We start from the raw sequence: 14,994 nt of genomic DNA on the forward strand, positions 1-14,994 counted from the left end.
ATATGCTTCCAATGTGACCTAGTGCTTTGTGTTCACAATGCATTGCTGAAAAGGCCGCCTGCACTTAAGCTAATCTAGCTAGTCAAAAAAGAGAATAGAGAATAGACAGGCAGAAATGGAGGAAGGTGGGGAAGCTATGCATCATGCTGGGAAGTTCAGAAATCTCAAGATATGATGTAGTATTTGCTCAGGCCTTAATGGAGAGTACAAACATCCCTCGGGTCTTAACTGAGCAAGACAAAAAGGGGGGGGAAAAAAAAACAGTTCTAGGAATATTACTCAACTCAGAACAAAATGATAATTATATATTTTACAACTTCCTTTATTTTGTTTCAGACACTGTCAACAAAATGAAGTTTCTGAGTAGACATGTTTACATTAAAACTCATAATGACTATATTTTACTTTTAAAACATCACGGCTTTGCTGTCCCTCAGCAAACTCCTTGAAATCAAAGTGTTTCCAAGAAGCTCATTTAGTTTTATTCTCCTGTCTTGGCTTGAAATAGACCAGTCACAGCCTGGCGGGAAGTGACTTTGGGCTTTGAGGGAAGGATGGAGGTGTGTCGCCATAATGGAAAGAGGTGGCAAAATAAGAGAATCATCACACACACAAAAATAAAAAATAAAATAAAAAAATACTGAAGACATGGAAGCCTTCATTGAAAATATGAGTCACACACAGCCCTATTTTAGCACTCTATCACAGCATTAGCTCTAAATGGTGAATGTCAATACTTTTGGGTTAATTCTTTTTTTTTTTTTTTCCTTATTTTTCTCCTTTTGGGTTAATTCTAAAAGCTGAAGTGCCACAAGAAAGTGAAAAGTGACATCAGCCCCTGAGAACCCCAAGAGCACATTTCACATTGACTGCATGATGTTCACTCCTTTCACAAGTTTACTTTCTGGCAGTAGTAAACCAGATATCAGTTCCTTTTGTAATATTCAACACCAACCTCAAATGTCCTTCCCTCTGCTTTTACAGCTGTAACTCTCACTGCTTACAGATGAAGCTCCAGGCTCTGTGAGCTCATTTCACTTTTATCTTTATGACAGATGAAATAAGACAGGAACCCAGTGAACCTGACACTAGATCTGTAGAAGGGTCCGGGCGGACAGTGGCTCTATTGTGACACTGTGCACGCTACTAACAGTGCCTGAGGAGCCTTTGTTGACATTCAGATAAGATACCTCAGGAAGATATGAGAAGCAGGACTAACGCTTAAAAAAATATTAATTAAACTGAATACTGGCAGGCTTTTTGGCAATAACGAAGAAAAATAGTGTGAAAATATTTAAAGAGGGTGCCTTTCTGGTAATTTACTTGTATTTGCTCCCAGCTTCAGTTCAATGAGTAAAAGGAGATCATTTAGTCTGGCTGGGCATATTTCACTACCTGCCTTTTCTGAAACAACGATACATTTCAAAGTCTATCTTTTAGTTTTTATGTCCTTCATGCACTTTATGTTATTACATTCTGCAAATTTTTTCCTTTAGAATTTGCTTTCCTAACTCTTGTTATTTCCTGCTGTCACACAGTAAGAGCTCCATACGTATACACTGTTGTGTAAATAAAATTAGGGGGGTTGTCAGGTTACTTGTAGTGTGGGAACACCACAAGTATGTAGACCATTCAGCAGTAAACCACAAGTCGCTCCTGCTGCTGCCTCATACACATAATCTCAGCCTTTACATGTGGGGAGTAGCTAGGAGGTTATTACATGGTCAATTCTCATTAGTTTTGGAAGAATGAACAGAAATCTCCTCCATGAAATCAGAGTGTGTTACAGCACCCTCTTCATAACACTAAAATACAGAAGGCCAACGGTTACACAAATTATTGCCAAAAGGCAATAATTTGATGAATATATTTCTGGGGTGCACTAACACCATATGGCAGATAAATGAAAAAGCACATAAGTGCAACCAATGTAAAAGTTAGTCCAGCACCCTTCTGAGTGCTCATCACGGTAACTCTTCAAAATCACCAGGTGTTCACTATCACTACCAGCATCAACATTACTATGCAGTAGTGTCTGTCACGTCAACCAAAGAAAATGGGCAGATCTAAAAGCTTGTCATCTTGTGAGTTGACTTACAACCACAATCCTCAAAGTGTGCCCTGTGGGTCTTGAGCAGGATAATGCATCCACAGTTCATATCACACTGGGACAGCAGAACGTGTCTAAGGGAGCATTTTCATAAATTTAAACTGCTCTTTATATTAACTAAACTACTGCAACATTGACAAATTTATGTGCTGGCATGAAATAATACCCCCTATGGCTAAAACAACAGGACAAAATTAACAAAAACAAACCATTTCTGTACAGAAACTTCACAAAAACTAAAAGCACAAAAATGTGGTTTATATCTACGAAAGCCACTGAGAATTGATTCATTTTTAATTATTTTTTTGCTGAGTGCTTTCTCAATCCTGCTCAAATGTCCTTCAAATGTCATAAAACGTGACACTAAAATTTAAACTTCCCAAAAGTGCGGGTTGATGCGTGCTGTTGTATATGGCATGTATGAAAAATGAAAATAATAAAATCCACATGTGACAGTCTTAAACAATTTTTCAGTCTTTTTCAACAGCAATTATATACAAGATAATTATCATTATCTGATTATCACATTTTGTTTAAGAGTCCACTGCTCCAACTCTTCAGTCCAATCACTTCCAACAGGTCTTCACTAACCTCGAGTGCTTGTCCATGTCTAAATCAAAAGCACAATCAGCTGGACCTTTGGAACCTACCTAAAGTACATGATAACTGTCTTTGATAAAAAGTCAACCCCACACTAGAGTGATCTAGATACTTTACTGTGCATTGTATCTTTCATCAAGGTACAAAAAACTTGGCTAACTGGGTGAGACCTTGCCCTGATGGAGTCCAGCATAAGATATCCATGACCAGTTAACAATCAGCACGATTGCCTGGCAAAAAGGAGGAAAAAGAAAGAAATTATCTTAAAAAAAATATCAACACATCTAAATTAAACCTGTCATGGAAATGGGTGCAAGAAATCTGCAAATTGTTTTAAACTGATCAAATCAATGGTAACACTGGGACATGAATGTTGTGATAGAAAACTGACTTTCTGGGTGGCTTCCTGATAAATTGCAACCGGGGTGTTAATAAAACAATTAAAATACAGCTGAATACGAGACAGTAATGTTTGTGCTCAGTAAGCTTCCTGTTTTTCTGCTTTTGTTACCCCCCCCTCCCTTCTCGGATCACCAACCGTTGCTTGGTCTGGCCTACATTTTTGCAGGGAAAAATAAATAGGATAGTCACCAGCTTAGCCTTTAAGTGTATGTGAATATGGCACAAACAAACTGAGATCGTAAGGCTAGTAGTAAGCTTAACACAACTTGTCATCTTCTCAGGAGGCAGTCACCTGTGTAACTATGCCAAATGCCATCAGTGCTGGGAGCAAACACCAGCTTGTAGGTCTGTTTATTAAACGACATCCTTTGTCCACAGCAGATGAAAAAGTGTGTGAGTCATGGTTAGTTCATGATAGAATTTTTTTTAAATGAAAAGAGGAAAAAAAAAAACCTGCACTGTACAAATATGTATAAAAAGAACTAGACTGCAAATTAGACCTGGTAATACTGGAATAGTTAACAGCAATAAATTGAAACGAGTACTTCAGTTAAAATAAATGAGCATAACATTACATTTATTGTATATCCATATCACATATGGACAATAAAAAGCGAAAACATATTTCCTTGTAACTTTCAACACTAAAATATTTAAAGGTGGTGCAATAGGTGGCGTCGTGTCCTTCATTAGCTTCCCTAAACATGTTTTCACTGGGTAAACAGGAACCTGCTGTGGTAAAAATGGCACACCTCAAGGTGTGGTGGGACTCCGTCACAATAGTGCATACAGTACATACCCTTGTCTATACTGTATATGGTACGCCTCTGTGGGGGTAAAGCCAGATAAAGCCGTTTAGTTATACAAGTAATTAAAGTACTGATCTTCTAGTTTGAAAATGGGGCGGGATTGCAGGTGTTGCCTAAGCATTAAACAGACAGCAGTGTGAACCTGCAAGAGTTGTCAGGCTTTGAAGAAAGGAACAAAACAAACATTCCTCTCTAAGACCGGTGCTCTGGCACGCCTTCCATACATCAGTGTCAACATCTACTCGATAATGTTGAAGAATATGTGGGAAATTTAGCAGCATGACAGGACATGTGGACAGAGTCAACTGCTCCATATGGAGCTGAGGGACAAATTCTGTTAAAAAGCCTTCTAAGAATAAATTCCAGCAAACCACAGTATGCTGACATGTTCATGCAGGCGCAACAGACACGCAGAACTAACTCAATCACACATTCAAACATGTAGAAAAAAAATAAACAAAAATTACCATGTCTCCAGGGGTCCTTTGGCTCCACTGCTCCAGAGATGATATCCTCATCAGAGGGAAATGTCACCCTTTTGCCACTTTTGTGTTTAGTGTCCCCCTCTTGCACTGAGGGATACAATCCAGCTGGATCTGTGGCAGAAGCTTCTATGCTGCATGTCTGGCTTGCATCAGCCTGGCTTTCTGTCGTGCTGCCAGCTGGGACATCCTGAGGAGTGGACACTGAGTCTAAATTACTGTCTGACAGTGATCTAACATTTACAGATTCAGCCTCCAGCACCCCACTCTCATCGAGACTCAGATCCACACCTATGTCCATGTCCCCACCATAATCCCCTTCTTCAAGAACAAGCTTTGCAGGATTATTGTCCTTATCTTCCTTCATTTTCTCCTCGTGCTGCTCACTAGTAGAAAAGATAAAATCAGTCGGGTTCACGACCGCTGGTGGGTCCTGGGCACTATTCTTTCCATTTCCATTGACCTCATCAATTTCCACTGTGTTTTGTGCCTGCTGGTTGTTCTCCTCTGCTGTCTGAAGGTTGTCAGTGAGCTGAGGCATCAGGTAAGTTTCAGAGGCCTCCGTAGGAACAATGCTTTGTTTTTCTGTGTTGCTGTCAGTCATCAATTCGGAGATCCGAGGGATAACCCCTTCTGTATTGTTAGTAGTGTTGTGATCATCGTCCACGTTGTTTTTCATCTTGACATTGCACAAATCTAGACACTGCTCTTCGATATTCATGCTTTCATTTCCAGTAAAACTCAGCCTTTAACTGTGCCGAACAGCTGGGATCTCGGGTTAAACAGTGACTAGGAACCAAATGACATGGATAAGGCTGCCTTTGCCCTGGCTCATAACAATACACGCAGATAAATACCTATCTTGACGTTTTATTTACCAACTTCTATACAAGTGCTGATTTTTTTTACATCAGGGGGTGATTGAATAGATGTCGATAAACCCCAATTCAAAGGTGGCTGCAGTGCATACTTAAAAATCGGCCAAATAAAGTGCAATTTCACACAACTATCAATAATAGAAATATGCTATACCTGCGTGAAATAGATACTGTTACAGTAATAATTCATAGTCGTAGAGAACTTCGCTCAACTATGACTCGGGCAGGTATACAATTCAATAATTCTTACCAACCGTGTCCTATTATTCGACGAAAGGCTCCCCGGTCTTCAACACATTGCCAGTAGTATTTAAGAAGAGCAGGACAATCAATTGAAACAAACAAGTCACTCAGGGTGCCTCCATTACGCTAGCAAAGTGAGATTACTGCCCGACAACAAACCCAATTCATCTGCATGAATTAAAGCAAGCTAACGTTCGCTAGCGGGCTAAAGTTGTTGACCAACAATGACATCCAGGCCCGTGTGCGGTCGCATGCCCGCTTTTTTGCGTGACCCCGTCTGTTTCTCCCCGAGAAAGTCCATTTTCCGTGTCAAGACGAATATAATCCGACTGTAGCTCCGTCTCACCCTCTGCCGTGCAGCAACTCTGCTCGCATCACAGCCCTCGACCAGCGGCAGCCAGGAAAAAAACAGGCGTCACACTCCGAGCAGCAATGAGCGTGTTTGTGTTGCTAACATTAGCACGAGGGAACTGTGCCGGGTTACACGTGCCGGTACCTACGCTGTTAGTTATTAGGAGTTAATGTATAAAATATTCCGACCGCCCGGATTTCGTAAGCGCCTCTCTCTCCGTGAAAAGGCAGGCTCAACCTGTTCTCCTCTAGCGTTATCCTTCGCTAGCTTGTTGAAGTCCAACAACTGTTTGTTGTTCACACGTCTTACGTCAGCACGTCGTTAGGGTACGTCCAACAGACGCAACGTTACAAGAGCAGCACGTGTATAACGTCTGTGTCTATAGAGGGCTGCAAAACGACAATATTTTAAAGTTTGAGTGGAAAATCCTCACGTCTTGTTAACGAGTGTTTTGCTTAAAAATTCCCATCCAAATAGAATGTTTGATTTTTTTTAATAGTGCATATATTGTTTTCCCTTCCATTTCAAACTATACAAATGCAAGGATTCCTTGAAGTTAGTAGACAGGAAAAACTCAAGGATACTGAGAATCTTGATTCAAGGGAACGTGGGAGTACTTTGTTTTATGTCAGCCAGCCCAACATACTATCTGCAATCAACAGGGATGTCGACAGGCAGTCAGTTTTTTGTATTTTTTAAGGAGAGTTTAGTTTCTGGGGCAAGAATTTAGCCCACAACATGTACAGCACAAACACACCAAACTACACCAGGAAACAGTCATTTAGGAATACCATCGTCCAGCAGATGCACTAATGACTTAGTCTAATCACCATTCTGGTTATTTCTAGGTTAACTATAATGAACTGTGAAGTGAACGGTGAGTGAGCCTTGAACCCCAGATCTTAGCAGGAAGCAATTATGAAATAATTCATCCACACTCACTTCATGTGTAGTCATCAAGGCTAATTTTACACACCAGGTTTCTAATTTAGATGATTTATTCCAACCTTCACCTGGACTTGTAAACTAGGTAGGTGTCCCTTTTGACATACCCCACCATGAAAAGATGCTGGGTAAAACTGTCACGGTTGTCTGAGTATTTCACAAAACCTGAGTAGTGTTAAGCTAAAAGACATCCAAGAATGTAGTGTTGAAACTTATTTTGCAAGACTTCCAGAGGTCCTGTGGAGGAGCTAAATCAGTACGCTGTACACGGCAGAGTACGAGTAAGGTCCCTTTTGTTCAGAGGATGAACCCTTCTTGGCTACGGGAAGTAGGAAATGAAGCACACTTCCTTAGCATTCAGAGAAATTTGCACTACTCTATCCAGCTGCCATCAAGACATCTGGTTCCCTGGCTGTCAAGGTTTTAACAAACAAAAACACCCCACACAATCAGTACTACTTCCAGTTGGATAGCTCAAAAAGTTTGAAGACAAGCACAATTTAGAAACTCACTTTATTATCATTAAAACCCTTTCTGAAAGTGGTACCATTTATAATTAAAACTCTTGTGACTGGACATCTTTAGCAGATTTGTCATCCTTTGGTGTTTTTGTCTTCTTCGGCAGGAGGCTTGCCTGGATATTTGGGATCACACCACCATCTGAGATTGTGACCCCTGCCAGCAGCTTGTTGATTTCGTCATCATTTTTCACTGCCAGCAAGATGTGCCGGGGAGCAATGCGTGACTTCTTGTTGTCACGGCTGGCGTTTCCCGCCAGCTCCAGGAGTTCAGCACAGAGATACTCCAGGACAGAACACATGTACACAGAGGCGCCAACTCCAATCCGCTGAGCGTAGTTGCCTTTCCTGAGCAACCTGTGAATGCGGCCCACTGGGAAACTAGTTCCAGCTCTGGAAGACCGGGAAACTGCAGATTTTGGTTTGGGTGCAGCCTTCTTTCCCCGGCCAGACATCTTGAACCCAAGTTTGAAGAAGACCAGTAACTAAAATGACCAAGAAGAGAATTCAGTGAGTTTTAAGTCAAATTAATATTCAGCAGTGGTGCATGAGATGCTGTTTGAAACAAAGGTAGCAACATGTGTGGACACTAGAGTTACTATAATCTTCAAATGCACAGTTTATCAAATTAGATTATGCCACTTGAGAGGGGGCGAGGAGGAGCCCAAACACCAACATTTAATTCACAGCTAAACACTCACCAGTACTTGTAAAACAGCAGCTGTCCACTGAATAGACAGGATACTCCTTTTATAGGAGCAGGGAAGGGCTTGTTGATTAATGGCACCTGGGTACTCTTTTTCACCTGTGTGAGCTGATTGTTAGGGTCAAATGATGGCAACATAAAAATACTGCTTAATCTACAGTTAAGGCATAGGACTGGTGGTGAAGTTAGCAGAACATGTTGATATATAACATTTAAATTGGTAGTAGTGAGTGAGTGGGGGAAAGAGGCCTTGCAAAAAAAAAAAAAAAAAAAATTAAGTTAAGCTTCAGGTGCAATGAATGAGCATACCTCCAACCAAAAGTTGTATAAAACAGGCAGTGCTGGTGTGCTGGTAAAACAACAACAACAAAACATTATGCAGTTTCACCAAACAGACCATGAGCTTGAAGTATTTAGATATTTACGAAACTTGTGTGATTGCTACATTATAATTCATCCAGTATTTCAGTACTGAGGACTATTAATCATGAACAGAAGTATTCAATATGCCTAACATTTTCTGACTTACTAATGCACAAAACTATTCCCTGAACAAAATGCTCATGAACCACTCTCACTCTTGCTGATTTTATTTATTCATTTTTGTAGAGCACTTACATTTTGCACAGTAGGGTGCTTGTGCTTGATGCACAATGGAAGTCACATGTGCCAGAAGTTAAAAACAGTTACAGTATACTGTATACACACCCACTGGTCACTTTGTTAGGTACAGTTGGCTAATACTGGTTTAGACTCCCTTTTTCCTTTAGATATGCCTTAATTCTTCATGGCATAGTTTATCAGTGTGCTGCAAACATGATAGCATTGCACAGTTGCTCAAGAATGTTTAGCTGTGAATATTCCATTCCTTCACATCCCAAAGGTGCTAAACTGGACTGGGATCTGATGACTGTGGAGGTTATTTGAGTGCAGTAAACTCATTATCATGTTCACAAAACCAGTTTAAGATGATGTGACACGGTGGACAAAGCCAGCAAAAGATACACCTTCATCACAAAACCATGGACCTGGTACTAAGGGGCCCCAAGTGTAACAAGAAAATATCCCCAACACCATTAACATACAGTGGGGCAAAAAAGTATTTAGTCAGCCACCGATTGTGCAAGTTCCCCCACCTAAAATGATGACAGAGGTCAGTAATTTGCACCAGAGGTACACTTCAACTGTGAGAGACAGAATGTGAAAAAAAAATCCATGAATCCACATGGTAGGATTTGTAAAGAATTTATTCGTAAATCAGGGTGGAAAATAAGTATTTGGTCAATAACAAAAATACAACTCAATACTTTGTAACATAACCTTTGTTGGCAATAACAGAGGTCAAACGTTTACTATAGGTCTTTACCAGGTTTGCACACACAGTAGCTGGTATTTTGGCCCATTCCTCCATGCAGATCTTCTCGAGAGCAGTGATGTTTTGGGGCTGTCGCCGAGCAACACGGACTTTCAACTCCCGCCACAGATTTTCTATGGGGTTGAGGTCTGGAGACTGGCTAGGCCACTCCAGGACTTTCAAATGCTTCTTACGGAGCCACTCCTTTGTTGCCCGGGCGGTGTGTTTTGGATCATTGTCATGTTGGAAGACCCAGCCTCGTTTCATCTTCAAAGTTCTCACTGATGGAAGGAGGTTTTGGCTCAAAATCTCACGATACATGGCCCCATTCATTCTGTCCTTAACACGGATCAGTCGTCCTGTCCCCTTGGCAGAAAAACAGCCCCATAGCATGATGTTTCCACCCCCATGCTTCACAGTAGGTATGGTGTTCTTGGGATGCAACTCAGTATTCTTCTTCCTCCAAACACGACGAGTTGAGTTTATACCAAAAAGTTCTACTTTGGTTTCATCTGACCACATGACATTCTCCCAATCCTCTGCTGTATCATCCATGTGCTCTCTGGCAAACTTCAGACGGGCCTGGACATTGGACATGCACTGGCTTCAGCAGCGGAACACGTCTGGCACTGCGGGATTTGATTCCCTGCCGTTGTAGTGTGTTACTGATGGTGACCTTTGTTACTTTGGTCCCAGCTCTCTGCAGGTCATTCACCAGGTCCCCCCGTGTGGTTCTGGGATCTTTTCTCACCGTTCTCATGATCATTTTGACCCCACGGGATGAGATCTTGCGTGGAGCCCCAGATCGAGGGAGATTATCAGTGGTCTTGTATGTCTTCCATTTTCTGATGATTGCTCCCACAGTTGATTTTTTCACACCAGGCTGCTTGCCTATTGTAGATTCACTCTTCCCAGTCTGGTGCAGGTCTACAATACTTTTCCTGGTGTCCTTCGAAAGCTCTTTGGTCTTGGCCATGGCGGAGTTTGGAGTCTGACTGTTTGAGGCTGTGGACAGGTGTCTTTTATACAGATGATGAGTTCAAACAGGTGCCATTCATACAGGTAACGAGTGGGGGACAGAAAAGCTTCTTACAGAAGACGTTACAGGTCTGTGAGAGCCAGAGATTTTCCTTGTTTGAGGTGACCAAATACTTATTTTCCACCCTGATTTACGAATAAATTCTTTACAAATCCTACCATGTGGATTCATGGATTTTTTTTTTCACATTCTGTCTCTCACATTTGAAGTGTACCTCTGGTGCAAATTACTGACCTATGTCATCATTTTAAGTGGGGGAACTTGCACAATCGGTGGCTGACTAAATACTTTTTTGCCCCACTGTATACCTACCACTTTAAACTATTAATACAGGTTATGATGAATCCATGCTTTCACATTTTTTATGCCATATTCTGACCCTACCATACAAAGTTTGCAGCAGAAAAGATTGAGACCAGGCAATGTTTTTCCAACTTCCTATTTTCCAATCTTGGTGAGCCTTTGTGAACTGCAACCTCAGTTTCCTGTTTTAAGGAGTGACATCCAGTGTGGTCCTCAAGGTTCAACGTGCTGTGTGTTCAGAGACGATCTTCTCCATACCTTGGTTGTAGCAAATAATTATTTGAGCTACTGGCATTCTGGCCATTCTCATCTGACCTCTGACATCAGCAAGGCATGTTCCCAGAGAACTTCTGTTCACTGGATATTTTCTCTTTTTTGGACCAGTCTCTGTAAACCCTAGAGATGGCTGTATGGGAAAATCCCAGCAGAATGTGAGTTTCTGAAGTACTCAGACCTATCTGGCATCAGCAAACATATCAAAGTGACTTAAATCATCTTTAGTCCCTATTATGATGCTCAGTTGGAATTTCATCAGGTTGAGTTGCTGACAAGTGACTAGTTGACTAGATATTTGTGCTAACAAGCAGTTAAACAGGTGTACCTTCCAAAGTGGTCAGTAAACGCAGGTCATATTCATTTTGTAACCCCTGCGTTTTTGTAGACTTGCCAGAAATGGTGACATGAGGGTGGCAGGACTGATTTTGTTTGCTTTGAATTTCTGGAGTTAAATGTCCTGAACGTTGTTTTATGTTGCTCAATATGCTGTTAAATTCATTGGCTGTGTGTTTGAACAGGAAAGGTTTGATTCTAATCGTTTGGTGCTTCAGGAGAATCCGTTTTTTTAGAATGTGGTGTGAAAATTAAGTTTTGCGGTTCCATTTTTCAGCTGTAATTAATAAACTGACTGACTTGAGAAAAAGATTATTCTGCATGTGTCATCAATAGGACTCAAGAGCTTAGGAAGAAATCAACAGCAGATGGCAGCACAGACTTCATTTAACTTGGAGCCTCTGATAGAACACCGTGAGGCTTTGTCAGTGAGGGAACACTTATAAATTCACACTTATTGGTGTCATGAGCCTCCACTTTATGATTAGGTGCTTGGTGTATCTGATTCCCAGAGTGCCTGATGTACTTATTAACTGCTTGTGAAGCAGCGATGACTCATCTTGTATCTAAAATACAAGGATTTCATTACAGCGTTCTCGGAAACCAAGATAAAGTTTAAGGTTTGAAGAAGTCAACTCATTGCTGGTCACTCAGCTTTAAAGGCCAATGTTTTATATCAGTATTTATGATGACATCTCGTTTTGTAGTTGGAAGAAACATATGATTCATTCCTTTTATAAGATTTTCCAACAATATTCCACGGTCCTGTAGCTTCTTACATTACATTATAGTTTTTTTTTTTAGCATATCAATTCTTTATAGCTATTCAGATGCATTTAAGGCGATCACTTTTTATGTTTTAGTTTTTATGGCTGCAAAGTTTCGTTTGTAAAAGAGAGTTTGAGCTCAGTTTTACTTCAGAGAAAAATAAAGTGCAAACTGAAAAACATATATACATAAACTGTTTCATCAGAATGGAAGAGTTCTTCATCTGTGATATGGCCAAAAGCTCAAGAAAATTCATACACACTTTGTTAATGTGACTGTGATGCTAATTTATTGTTTTCTTTTTTCTTATCTGATAAAGAACTACAGATCAGTTGTTAAAATGATTGTTTACCTCACCAAATAAGCTTTTTATTTGCCTGCTGCACACATTTAGCAAAATGGAAAAAGCAAACTTTGTCATGTTAATTAAAAGTATTTAAATGCATGAGAAATTTCCTTTGATTGAATAATGGGCTGCTTTGTCATTGTCAGCATTTTCACTGCCAAATTGGAAGGCAACACGCTTCATCCTTTCTACTGTTTACCTTCTACTCAGTGTAGAAGGAGTGAGGGTGAAAGAGAGAGAGACATTTTGACTGTTAGAATTAACTTTAAAGTATGGCAAAGGGCCAATCAGCAGAGCAGTGGAAAGACAAATTAAGCAGGGACCTTCCCAGCAGGTCGTCCTTGGACAGATTGGATGCGATTCTGTTTAACCTCTCAACATCCTCCCGACACGAGGAGGACAGAACACAACTCACAGGCCGTCACAGAGCAGTTCACAATACATACCTCTGCAGCCCGACTTTCAAGTGAAGTATGTTGACAGCACACACATTGAGCTGTTTCTTACCACAATTCATTTGCGTTCAGTCGAGACCTAAGCACTGTATAAGACTGTAAACTTTGGTGTTTTATCATGCGAGTTGTCATCATTGAGAGTAGCCATTTGTTTTTGTGAGGTTCTCCTGAGGATCTTTGTCTGGATGAAGGCTACAGGCCCTCTGTATTTATTAGCAACAGTAGCTACTAACACTGAAGTTTGCAGTCTGCTGCCGGGAGAAGAGGAGAGATGAAAAAAAGAGCAGAGGGAGTCGAGAAATGATCCAAACATACCATTAAACTCAGAGATTGACGGCAAAACCAGACACCAAAGCTCCTAACAAGATTCCTTTTGTGTTTGCTAACTGCCAGTAATTTAAATAACACAGCTTATCATTCCCTTGTATGCCATTTTTCAAAAACCTTATTTTACCGTTATGTCTTAGCCTCTCCCTTTGCACAAGGGGCAGGTGGATAGGTAAATAGTTAAGACAGCCTAACTCTTTTTAGCTGACACACAGAAGCCTGTTTCTCTTTTCCTGGAGCTGCAATAACTCTGTAGATGTGGCTTTTAGGAGGATTGTGCTGTTACCCCTACTTTTTCCTCAGCTTTATGGAGATGTCAGTGGAGCCTGTGCCTCATCTTTGTACAGCAATCAATCTTCTACAACAAACTCAAAGGGTCAGTGACTTCTTTTGTACGTGCAGACACGCTCATATGATTATACCCACGAATGAGTGGTGTGATGTCTGAATCACTGCCGATTTTGAAAGGGCAATAACCCACAGAAAATGACCAAATGCTGGAAATTTTTCATTGTGACTGCTCACCTCTTTCAGCAGATAATAGCCTATTTATCATTAACTACTTTTCTCTGATTTATATAGTCCCACATGACAGCGACATTAGCAACATACTCTGTCTTGACAGCAGAAAAAAAGGTGGTGGATCCATCTGGCCCTTCCAGTAATTTGAAGTTAATAATGGGACAATTAATGTGAGGTTTCCACAGTAACCGGACAGTGAGTCACCCTCTGGATCCACGTTAATTATGAAACCTTTTGAACACACACAGTGCAGCCGGGTGCTCAGAGGTCCCAGGATCCTCGGGCTCTTAAAGTCTGTCGCTTCTTGAAAAAAAAACTTGCCTACAAGGCTTTGATCGTTTTTCCATAACTGTTTCAGCAACAGTCTGGGCTCACTCCTGTTAAATAAAAGAGAAACCGCTGCAGGAGACAGTTATTTCCTGAGTTAAATCCTGGCATTCTGTGTTCATGTGTTTTATGTGTATTATTTATGTGATGATTATTACCCATACTGTTTCGAAGTGCAAGTGGGGGGGCGTAGTTTATTGTACAAGAATGACGAGAAACTGGGGGCAAGAGGCTTATCTGAACATGCATAAATGAGCAGGTATGAGTGGGGGACCACAGGCTTGCTGTTTCCTGCTATTTTCAGTTTTTATATACAGCTAAGATCTTAATATTTACATCACAATTGAGAGCAGTTTTGATCTTCTCATGTAAATCTCACAAGAAAATCATTATTTGTCGTTTACTTATTTTAAATATAATAGAAGTAGAGTGATGCAGCAGTAAATGCTGTTTAAGAAACAGGAGAAGACATGCTGGAGCTGACCTTTATATACATGATGTAATATAAACAGCTGTGAACAAGAAAAGACCACAAAGTTATGTTCACACTGTCCACTGAAACAACAGCCTGGTTTAAAGCTTTTAAGAATTCTTACATTATTAAGGCACACTATGAATCTGTAGGGTTTCGTAGATGAAGCATTACAGTAATGCTAAATGTGTTTAATTGTGTTTAATTTGCAAGATTCTGCATTTTCCTATTAATGTCTAATCAATACATCAGTGTTTATTCATTTGTTTATTTGTTTGCGATCAGGTTAATCTGTAGTCTGTGTGTGTTCTTAATATAAAGCATGATAAAGCAAGTGTGTGTGTGTGTGTGTGTGTGCGCGCGGGCATATATGTCTTACTGAATTTTCTGTATAACCTTTTAACAAATATATTTGCTATGATAATAA

The 14,994-nt window shown here is 40.5% G+C and overlaps 2 protein-coding genes across 2 annotated transcripts in view; both read right to left on the bottom strand.

The window, feature by feature from the left end:
* Positions 1–6,179, bottom strand: part of ppp1r37 (protein phosphatase 1, regulatory subunit 37) — a 46,198-nt gene extending 40,019 nt beyond the window's left edge. Inside the window, exon 1 of the mRNA XM_085243487.1 lies at positions 4,389–6,179. Within this exon, the coding sequence (XP_085099613.1) occupies positions 4,389–5,124 (736 nt within the window). The 5' untranslated portion in view covers positions 5,125–6,179. The remainder of the gene's footprint in view (positions 1–4,388) is intronic.
* Positions 6,180–7,316: 1,137 nt separating this feature from the next.
* On the bottom strand, positions 7,317–8,054 carry LOC146559765 (histone H2A-like). Its single transcript, XM_085243498.1, has 2 exons — positions 8,041–8,054; positions 7,317–7,824 (listed from the first exon to the last, which is right to left on the bottom strand). The coding sequence occupies exon 2, from the start codon at positions 7,792–7,794 to the stop codon at positions 7,378–7,380; it is 417 nt and encodes a 138-aa protein (XP_085099624.1). The 5' UTR covers positions 7,795–7,824; positions 8,041–8,054; the 3' UTR covers positions 7,317–7,377.
* Between the last annotated feature and the right edge of the window lie 6,940 nt (positions 8,055–14,994).

The sequence above is a fragment of the Mchenga conophoros genome, linkage group LG14 (genome assembly GCF_057382185.1).
Source record: "Mchenga conophoros isolate Kocher_MC1m ecotype Shallow Benthic linkage group LG14, M_conophoros_male_GT1.1, whole genome shotgun sequence".
NCBI classification, from domain to species: Eukaryota; Metazoa; Chordata; class Actinopteri; order Cichliformes; family Cichlidae; genus Mchenga; species Mchenga conophoros.